This window comes from Orycteropus afer, unplaced genomic scaffold (assembly GCF_000298275.1).
Source record: "Orycteropus afer afer isolate SDZICR_OR568_19922 unplaced genomic scaffold, OryAfe1.0 scaffold00443, whole genome shotgun sequence".
Taxonomy (NCBI): domain Eukaryota; kingdom Metazoa; phylum Chordata; class Mammalia; order Tubulidentata; family Orycteropodidae; genus Orycteropus; species Orycteropus afer.
In genome coordinates this window covers 1,805,746-1,817,341 of record NW_006922030.1, presented here as the reverse complement: position 1 = coordinate 1,817,341, position 11,596 = coordinate 1,805,746, and the positions used below count along the sequence as shown (strand labels likewise).

General features: G+C 35.5%; 1 protein-coding gene across 1 annotated transcript in view; it reads right to left on the bottom strand.

Moving 5' to 3' along the window:
* TLL1 (tolloid like 1) overlaps positions 1–11,596 on the bottom strand; it is a 381,362-nt gene that overhangs the window by 6,736 nt on the left and 363,030 nt on the right. Inside the window, exon 19 of the mRNA XM_007954208.2 lies at positions 7,031–7,244. Coding sequence (XP_007952399.1) covers positions 7,031–7,244 — 214 coding nt within the window. The remainder of the gene's footprint in view (positions 1–7,030; positions 7,245–11,596) is intronic.

Genomic DNA, 11,596 nt, shown 5'->3' with positions numbered 1-11,596 from the left:
GTGTTTTTTTGCAGATTTTATGTTATTCTTTAGGATCGCATAGTATTCCATTGTGTGTATGTATCATAATGTGGTTATCCATTCTTTTGTTGAAAGGCACCTAGGTTGTTTCTATCTTTGGGCTACTGTAAATAGTACTGCAATGAACATGGGTGTGCATATATCAGTTCTTGTTCTGGTTCTCACTTCTTTAGGATATATACCTAGTAATGTAATGGCTGGGTCAAATGGTATTCCTAATTCCAACTTTTTAAGGAATCACCATACTGCTTTCTACAGTGGTTATATCATTTTACAGTTCCACCAGAAGCATATGAGAGTCCTAATCTCTCCGCATCCTTACCAGCTTTTGTTATTTTCTGTCTTGTTGAACTTTGCCATTAGTGCTGGGGTGAGATGGCATCCCATTATTGTTTTGATTTGCATCTCTCTAATGGCTAATGATCGTGAGCATTTCCTCATATGTTTGTTGGCTGCCTGAATATTCTCTTTGGTGAAGGGACTATTCACGTGTCCTCTGCTCATTTTTCAATTGGATTATTTGTCATTTTGCTGTTGAGGTGTTGGAGTTTTCTATAAATTCTAGAGATAAGTTCCTGTCTGCTGTGTCATTGTCAAATATTTTTCCCAATCTGGAGGTTCTCTTTTGACTCTTTTGGAGAAGTCTTTGGAAGCACATAAAAATTTAACTTTTAGGAGGTTCCATACTTCTAGTTTCTCTTCTGCTATTTGTGCCTTTTGGGTTATGCTTGACAGTTTCTGTTCAACTATTTTATTGTGTCATTTCTTCCATTTGATTTAGCTACTCTCCATTCAAGAACAAGTTTCAGGGTTTCTTCTGATGTCCATTTTTGTCTTTTCTTTCTTTCTTGTCTTTTTAACAACCTTTTGCTTTCTTCTTGGATGATGTTCTTGATGTCATAGCACAATTCATCTGGCTTTTGGTCATTGGTGTTTAGTGCATCAAATCTAATCTTTAGATGGTCTCCTAATTCAGCAGGGATATAGTCAAGGTCATATTTTGGCTCTCATTGACTTCTCAAGCTTCAACTTGAACTTGCATATGAGTCATTGATGGTCTATTCCACAGTCAACTCCTGGCCTTGTTTTGGCTGAAGATATTAAGCTTTTCCATCACTTCTTTCCACACATGTAGTTGATCTGATTCCTGTGTACTCCACCTGGTGAAGTCCCTGTTTATAGCTGCCATTGTTTGTGTTGTTGAAAAAAGGTATTTTCAATAAATAAGTCATTGGTCTTGCAAAATTCTATCATACAATCTCTGGCATTATTTCTGTCATCAAGGCCATATTTTCAAATTACCAGTGATTCTTCTTGGTTTCTAACTTTTGCATTCCAGTCACCAGTGATAATCAACACATCTAGATTGAATGTTTGGTCAATTTCAGACTGCAGAAGTTGCTAAAAATCTTCAATTTCTTTATCTTCGCCTTGGTGGTTGGTGCATTAACCTGAATAATAGTAGTATTAACCGGTCTTCCTTGTAAGTGTATGGATATTACCCTATCACCAACAGCATTGTACTTCAGGATAGAACTTGAAACATTCTTTGTGAGGATGAATGCCACACCATTCCTCTTCAATTTTTCATTCCTGGTATAGTAGATCATATGCTTGTCTGATTCAAAATGGCCAAAACCAGTCCATTTTAGCCAACATACCAAAAACTTCCAAATAGTGTTTCAATCACATGAATCATTTCCCAATAGGGCTGCATTACATGATCAATTTACATTTCCTTATGTGTACTAGGTAGCAGAGCCATTCAAAGCTCAACAGTAGAATTTCTCCTTTCCACGTGGGAGATCCAGATCTGACTCTCAGCCAATGTAACTCATGCATAGGCCCATCCATCTATTAGTGGAGGCTTGTGTGCTGTTATTAGGCTGAAAAGATTTCACCAGAGTGTCCAGAGTAAGATGGACTAGGAAGGAAAGCCTGGTGATCTACTTCTGAAAATCAGTCCATAAAAACTCTACGGATCATGAGGCTTCAATCTACATCTATCACAGGGATGCATAAGATAGGGTGACTCCACAGCAGTTGTTAGCAACAATTACCAGATAGTAAATGGTACATCCTGCATTATCAAGAGCAAAAGCCAGTACTTAGAACCAATGCTGTGTCCCAATCAGTCTTGAGATATCATCTTTAGCATCCCACAAACTTAAAGCCAAGTATCCTCCTTTTCTCACTGTGGAAGTCTCTTATCCCATTAAATCCAAGAACCACTGTCGTCTCTTTATGATACATATCCACAGCCCAATTGTCTGTGTCCAAATCCTAGCTATGCCCTTTGTCAGCTGTGAGATTTTTTGTACATACTTTATTTCTAAAATGAGGATAATAATACATAGTACTCACAACATAGGATCTAGAAGTGAATGAGTTAATATATGAAAAATGCTTAAAAGATGCTTGGCCTCTAGAAAAAGCCATTTAGTGTGAGGTATCATTATTACTATTATTTTCTAATGAGAAGATCTAAATACAATAATCTGTACTTCTGAGGATTCACTCAGGTATGTAATGAAAAGCCAGATATTTGAAAACAATTTTCAAAACTATTAGTGTGTTATCAGAATGAGAAGAGTTATATTTTTCAAGCCCAATCAAATACTTTATGAAAAATATTTCTGAATTCAAATATAATATATAAATTAGTGCCTCTTTAACAGAAATATGTGATTGAAACCCTGTTTGGAAGTTTCTAAGAAAGCAAAACAAAGACGAGATCCAGAAGAGACAATTTTCACCAGCCCTGGCTTGCAACAAAATAAAGGATGAAACAAAGTATTTGGACAGAATTGGAGATGAGATTTCCCAAAGCCTTTGTGAATCAGAAAACTACTGTAAGATGTTATTATTGGATGTAATTGAAAACTTCTACAAAAACAAATGATTTAAACTACATTTAAGGGTGATTTAAAGTGTTTCAAAAAGTGTCACTGTTTTAGTTTATTCGCATTTCCAAAAGATCACTGCTTCAACTAATAAATCTGTAATTAATTTTTCAATCATAAAAAAATGAAAGAATATAGTCAATAGGATAATTTTTAAGGATAAGCATTTGAATATTATATACACAAGAGGTGTGATTTTAATATGCCCTAAGATTAATTCCATGAGCAGAAAATAATAGGCAACAGGAGGGCAATTGCTTCAGTGTGTTTTTGAGAAGTCCTGAGTCTATTCTTCAAAACATAGTCAATATAACATTTAAAGCATCTCCTTTAAAAGAAGATCTGTAAATACTATAAACAAATTTTCTATGACTAATATCCTTATTTATTTACCAAGTCAGAAAAATATAAATGCTCTCATGTAGCACTTCAGAAATACTGTTTTTATATCAGTTGTTGGCAAGTACTTTATGAGCTGCCAAAGAGTCTTCTACAGAATTCTGGGAATGGAAAATGAAGCTAAGTGAGAAAGGTAACAAGAAGAAGAGAAGAAAAGCCTGGGAATAGCCTTCATTCTAATTTAGAGGATGTTTGTTTATCTCCTGGTCAAATATTAAGGTCCAGTAGAGGACCTGTAACTTGACCTGTAAGTGCTTTTAGTGTGTATTCTAATTTAATTGAGTTAGATCAAAATGATTTCCTTTTTAAAGGTGCTTAATAATGTATTACTTGATTGTTAAATGTTATCGACAAGTAGTATGACTTTTTCATGCTACCAGAAAGATGCCCTACCAAAGACAATGCCACCTTTTGAAAAAATTATGCTCAGTCTACATTTTTTCTTTCTGTACCATATAGCCTCTGAGAAAAGACGGTATATTTTATTTTTTCCTGAAAAGTGTGTTTTCTTAAATTAGTTTACTTAAGGCTGCTGTAATATGATTTTTGCCTAATTAAAATAAGTTTAGATTTAGAATGTGGACCAACTCTCAGAGGAAAAAAAAAAAGACTGCAATAAAATCCATATCTTATGGACATTATTACTAATGAAAAAGTAATAATAAAGGTACATTAGTGCAATATTTAGTATCATCTGGTTTCAAAATTTATAGTGTGAAAAATTTTTCTTGTATCTAACATTAAAATTGTACATAGAAATATAAATATACAAAAAATACAAATTTAAATATACACTTCAGGGTATATCAACAATAGCTGTGCATATTTGAGAATGCAATAATTAATAAGTAAATGCTTTAAACATGCAGCAAGGACAGATGGTGTCCTTGACTTGGCCGTCTTCATGTATAGCAGTAGAAACTCAGACACAAATAGGAATCAGTTTAACAGATGACAAGCTGTCAGAAGGCAGGAATTCCTTATCGTTTTGCTTTTCTTTTTCCTTGTAAATTACTAATACCTTACAATGTCTTCACAAAAAGAGTCAAGTAGTTGATGAAAAATTTAGGAATAAATGAACTTGCTAAAGAAAAACCTTAGAGGAGAAATAAATAGCAGGCAATGATAAGAGTATTTCAGTATTTACAGCTAGTAAAAAAGTGTTCTATTTCAAGAGAGCTCATTAAGTGTGAGTAAAAATTTATGTTGTTGTTGTTATTATGTGCCGTGGAGTCAGACCTGACTCATAGCGACCCCTCCTTGGGTTTCCGAGGCAGTATCACTACGGAAGTAGATTGCCCAACCTTCCTTCTCAGAAGTGGCTGGTAGGTTTGAACCTCTAGTCTTCTGGTTAGCAGTCAAGTGCCCTAAGATACTACGCTACCAGAGCAAACACACATACACACACACACACACACAAAAAAAAAACCAAGCAGGTAATGCCAAAAATTTTTACAAGAACAACTGAGCAGAAATTGGAAGCTAGGGCTCTAATTGCAATTTTCACTAAGTTTCAATGGCATTTAATTTGTTAATCTCAGATTCCTTTTTTTCTGAAATGAGAGGACTAGATTAAACAATATCACAGGCACATATTGCCCAACAAAATGTCATTAAGTTTTCTCACCTGAGTAGTTATCAAATTGATATGTACTAAACAGGGAGACAAAAGGAAATAATTAATACATTTTGAACTGAAATTTTGTTTAAAACTTATATAAGGAAATCTTCAACTTCTATGTATTTCTTCAAATAATAGTGATAAATGATATTCTTTATTGCTTTTCTTTCTAACCCCAAATTTTGCATTAAGAGAAAACATATTATAGTGGAAAATTTTGGAGGCAGTCCTAATTAGGTTAACATCTAAGGCTTTGAAACAATTTATGAAACTGCTATAAATTACTCAGTCCTCCAGATTTTCAACTACTTTATCTTCAAAACGAAGATAATAATATTTACTTTATATTGTTTTTGGAAGGTTCAGTGAATGTAAAGTATAGGGATGCATCTAAAATGTTCAGTGCATGGTATACATAGGATCTCAATACATCTGTTATAATATAATTAGACCCTATAAATGGAATTTTAATGATAATACATAGGCTACAAACAGTGTGCATGGGCAGAAGTCAGGCAAACTAGGCAATCATGGAGTTACAGTGGCAAATAATGAGGTTAGGAAACTGAGATCCAAAGAAATCAGTTTTTCCAAAGTTCACAGCTAGGAAATAGTACACCTAGGTCAAGAGCTACAAATTTGTCAATATACTGGACAATAATAAAATTTTAAGCTATGTAAGTGGTTACAAAATTAAAAAATAAGAATTTACATGTAAGTAATTTTGAAGTGCAAGCTCTGGTGACATAGGGCCTAAGGCATTTGACTGCTAACTAGAAGGCTGAGCAACGTACTTCCGTAGAGATACTGCCTCGGAAACCCAAGGAGGGGTCACTATGAGTCGAGTTTGACTCGATAGCACATAACAACAAAAACCCCTTATATATGAGAGAAGAAATGAGGAAAATGCATGCACAATAAAGACAAATGAGTGGAAAATCCCTTCAAGGGTTTGTATGAAACTTTGCCCCATGAAAGTTTTTTCTCTAAAGCATTTGTGTCCTTTGGGACAATAAGTAATTTCTATTATTTATATAAGTATAATAATTATTTATATAAACCAGATGATTATCTTGGCAACTAATACCTACTTTATCACAAACAGAATTTGACATAAATCAATATAAATGCTCATAATAAAATGTACTGGAGTGAAAAATAATATTGGACAATAAATAGAATAGTTAAAATTCAGATTACTAACACAAAATGAAACAAAAAGAAAGAAAATATAATAAAGAAATATTAATAAAAAACATTGCACTAAAATTGTTTCATTGATAGATTATGTTATATGACATTTTACACCAAGATAAATTTCTCTCACCAGTGTCCTAAAAGTTTGTGCCTAACAATTACCACTAGGTGTCACTATAAGCTAAATGACTTTAGCAAATATCTACTATTAAATAATTATTAAAAAACTAAATAAAAAAAAGCACATTCCCTAGATATTTTATATTTATTACTAAATTGACTCCAAGTTATAAACAACTTTTTTCTACATTTTTCCCTATTGGTTTCTATGTTCCACTAAATTTTATTTTATTTCTTAAAGAATCCCAGGACAGTGGAAATAATTTCTATTTTAGTTTGGAATTAAGGAAACAGAGTTACATAACAAAAAAAGAGAAAAATAAGGCTCAGCAAAGCAGAGAGAAAGAGAGATCCCAAACTTGATTTTTAAAATATATTAATATTAAAGCTACATAACCTGGTAGGCTTTTAGATAAAATATATTTTTAATACCAAGCTATAGATTTCTATCTGTTAAATGATATATAAATCACTGTTGAAGTAAATATGAGATGAATTATATCAAGTTTTAGAGATAGTTTTACTTGAACATACTGCACTGATCATAAATAAGAACAAAATCTATTGGGTTTGTTTCTAAATGTTCAATAAGTACAAAGATATTTAGGTAGACTGCTGCATGGTCCAGCAAATTTACACACAGTGGTTAAGTGAGATGTAATCTGCTAGGCTTTGAGATTCATGTGTGTGCTGTTACTGAAACAAATGTACTCATTCAGTGGGAAAGAAATATGGTCAGTAAAAAGAAGAAAGACCTTAATTTGCTGACCTGTCGAATGTGTGGCTTGAAAGCCTTTTCTTTGTACTGATGCATCAGAAACAAAGCGAACAAACATTTTATTTCCAGTAGCTACAAGGGGCTCTGGTATCTTGTTCCCACATAGTCGTCCAAGAATTGGTGATTTTTCCGTTTCTCCGTCAAATACTTCCAAATGATCATATGCACATTCTTGATGCTGCTCAATCTCAAAATCACTAAAGGTCTATAGAAAAAAAGAGAAAAGAAAGAGAGACAGAGAAAGATAAGAAGAGAGAGAAGGATGGAGAGAGGGAGGAAAGAAGGAAGGAAAGGAGTGAGGGAGAGTATAAGTCATTTGAAATGAGTTCTTTTCTTTGGGGCAGAAATACAGATCAATAAAACATATTCAGGGTTTACAAATGATTTAATCTATATTGCATATTATGAAAGGAGTATGAAATCAACAGACTGTATCATCTCTGGGTTAAAAAAGAACATACTGAGCAAAACAATGCAATATCTTCATGTGAAGTTCTACTATTAGAACAATCTACTTCATTATTTAAACTGATTATAGAGAGTGTTTTTTGATTCTGAACTTAAAGCAAATGATTCATTGAAAAATGTTAACAATCATATTAAAAGATGGATTCCTACTATGATGATCATATCACTACATTATTTTCACTTGAATATATATCATTGAAAATTTTTAGCTTTGGAAACTTACACTAAGCATAAAATCATATAAAGTAATTATATTTTCACAAAAATTAAATGGAATACATCTTTGCAGAATAACTGAAATAAAGCACCTTTTCATGATATATTTATTTACATTTTAAAAACTATATTATTCAAAAACACTAACATGACTTTATTTTAATTTCACTTTTCAGATAGAAAGTACACTTATTTTACTAACGTGAGTTTTAGAAAGTACAGGATGTTTTGCTGTTAGTTACATGCTTAAAAAATCACTCCAATTTGCTTTGTTTAATAAACATTAAATATGCTATTGTTAGGTGCTGTCCAGTCAGCTCCAATTCATAGTGACCCTACATACAACACAATAAAACACTGCCCAGTCCTGTGCCATCCTCATAATCCTTGCTATACTTGAGACCATCACTGCAGCCACTTTGCCAATCCATCTCACTGAAGGTATTTCCAGTTTTTCCCTGACCTCTACTCTACCAAGCATGATATCCTTCTCCAGGGACTGGTCCCTTCTCACAACATGACCAAAGTAGGTGAAACAAAGTCTCGCCATTCTCACTTGTAACGAGCATTCCAATTGTACTTCTTCTAAAACAGTTTGCTCACTCTAGTAGTCCATGGTATTTTCTGTATTCTTCACCACCACCACAATTCAAAGATATTAATTATTCTTCAGGAGCTCTGGTAGCATAATGGCTAAAGCACTTGACTGCTAACCAGAAGGTTGGCGGTTCAAACCCACTAGCCACTCCTCGGAAGGAAAGGTTGGGCAATCCTACTTCCGTAGTGATACTGCCTCGGAAACCCAAGGAGGGGTCGCTATGAGTCGGGGCCGACTCAACAGCACACAACAACAACAACAATTATTCTTCAATCTTCCTTATGCATTATCCAGCTAACACATGCATCTACTCAAAGACTCACTGCCATTAAATCAGATCCGACTCTAGCGACCCCTCCTTGGGTTTCCGAGGTGGTATCACTACGGAAGTAGATTGCCCAACCTCCTTCTGAGGAGTGGCTGGTGGGTTTGAACCATCAGACTTCTGGTTAGGAGTCAAATGCCTTAGGCACTATGCTACCAGAGCTCCTTCACATGTATATAAGGCTATTGAAAATACCATGGTTTGGGTTAGGTGCACCTTCATCAAAGTGACATCTGTGCTCTTTAATGCTTTAAAGAGGTCTCTTGTAGATCTGTCTAGTGCAGTATGGCACCTGATTTCTTGACTGATGCTTCCATGATTGTTGATTGTGGATCCAAGTAAAATGAAATTCCTGAAAACTTCAATCTTTTCTCCATTTATTGTGATGTTGCTTACTGGTCCAGTTATAAGGATTTTTGTTTTCTGCATGTTTAGGTATAATCCATACTGAAAGCTGTCATCTCTGATCTTCATCAATAAGTGCTTTAGTTTCAGCCAGCAAGGTTGTGTCATCTACATTTCACAAGTTTTAAATGAGTCTTCCTCCAATTCTCATGCCACATTCTTCATAAAATTCCAGCTTCTGGGACTATTTGCTCAGTATATAGATTGAATATGTATGGTTAAAGGATACAACCCTGACATACTCCATTCCTGATTTCAAACCATCTCTTGGTCTTTATACAGGTTCCTCACAAGTACAATTAAGTGCTCTGTAATTGCCATTCTTCTCAATGTTATCCATAATTTATAATGATCCACACAGTAAAATGTCTTTGAATAGTCAATAAAACAAAGGTAAACATCATCCTGGTATTCTTTTCTTTCAGTCATTAGCAATGATATTCCTCATTCCATATCTTCTTCTGAATCCAGTTTCAATTTCCAACAGCTTGTTGTTGATGTAATGCTCCAAAAGTTTTTGAATTATCATCCAAAAATTTTACTTGCATGTGACATTAATGATGTGTTTTGATAATTTCTGCATTCTATATACACTTCTTTGGAACAGACACAGATATGGATCTCTTCTAGGCACTTGGCCAGGTATGTATCTTCCAATTTTTTTTAGCATAAACAAGTTTAGTGTCAGTAATATGTTGAATACTGTGATAATTGAAGCTGTGTGTCAACTTGGCTGGACAACAATTCTGTGTGGTTTGAGCTATTGTGGTGCAGTTGTTCCCATGATGGGATCAGATGACTATGTTCTGAGTGGCAAATCTGTTGAAAGGGAGATTCCCTAGGGGTGTGGCCTGCGTCCAGTATATCCAAGGACATTCTGGGAAGAGAGACATTCTTCTGTGGATCAGGATTCTGTGTGCTGCCTACAACTGTCCATGAGTGAATAGTCCACCATTCACCCTGGAGATCTTGGATTCATCATTCGTTGGAGTCAACAGCCAGTGTACTGCCTGCCAGCCTTGAGCTCCTCAGCCCCTGTGGTTGCAAGAGTCAGGAAAAGCCACCAGCTTGACGTTCGATCCAAGAACTTTGGACTTGCCAGCTTCTATAAGTGTGTGAGCCATTTTTCTAAGATAAATTTATCTCCCTATACATATATATGGGAGCTCTGGTAGCATAGTGGCTAAAACACTTGCCTGCTAACCAGACGGCTGGCGGTTCAAACCCACCAGCCACTCCTCGGAAGGAAGGTTGGGCAATCCTACTTCCGTAGTGATACTGCCTCGGAAACCCAAGGAGGGGTCGCTATGAGTTGGGTTTGACTCGACGGCACATAACAACAACAACAACATACATATATATATAAGCTTTACTGGTTTTTGTTTCTCTAGAGAACCCAGTCTAACACATTGCGTACCGAGAGTGGTTCTAGAGATTGAAAATCATAAGGATGGGCTTCCTAAATTGGTTCTCCAGTTTGATTAATCTTAAAACACTAGTACCCTGTGTCTGTTAGTAAAGAGGACCCTGCTAACCTGTGGCACGAGGTGGCAACATTAATATGTGAAATAGCACCACCAATAGATCAAGTATTTGTGAGAGTGACACTCTGGGAGATTGGACATTTGATACTTTTCTGCAATTTTGTCAGCATTAGGATTATAAGGAAGCTGAATGGTTGGTCCTACTTACACTAGACAAACTGATGAAAGAGCGAGATGAGCTCAGAGCTGCTGAGTCTTGGCTTAAGCGCTGCAGTGGAAGACCTCAGTGCTTCCAGTTGTGCTCTGAAAGAAAGCCTTATATATCTAATAACAGAGCTGATATTGCTGAAAACCAAACCCAGAGTCTTATTGTAAGGGTGGCTGAATTACAACACCAATTACATTGCCAATCCAGAATGGTGTCTGATATTAAAGTGAGGACATTGATTGGAAAAAAAAAAAATGGGATCCTAAAACCAGGAATGGGGACACATGGACAGATAATCAGGAAGATCAGGATATGGAGCCTGTAAATTCTGTTGAATCCCTCCCATCTGAACAGATTACTGTAAAACCATTATTCCCTCCCTCTCAGTTTGATGGGACTAGCCATACCAGTCCTGCTGGATCATTGTCTGAGGCAGAGGCCATGGAAGACATTCCTGATTGCTCTCAGGAACTGCCTCAACCACCCATTGTTGCTGCTAGACCTGTAACTAAAGTCAAGTCCAAGCAAGCCCAAAAGGTGAAATAGAAAGTGTGATTGAGGAGATGGTATACTATATCCAAAAAGACCTATTTGGTTTTGCCAACATGTACAGACAGAAACCTGCAGAATATGTATGGGAATGGCTACTGAGGGTGTGGGATAAATGTGCAAGAAATGTAAGATGGGATCAGTCTGAGTTTATTGACTTAAGCCCACTAAGTATGGATTCTTCATTCAATGTCTCAGCTTGAGAGGTTAGGAAAGGATCTAAGAGTTTATTTGGTTGGCTTACTGAGGCATGGATTATTCAGTGGTCTACCTTAAGTCAAGCTGAAGTACCAGACCTGCCTTG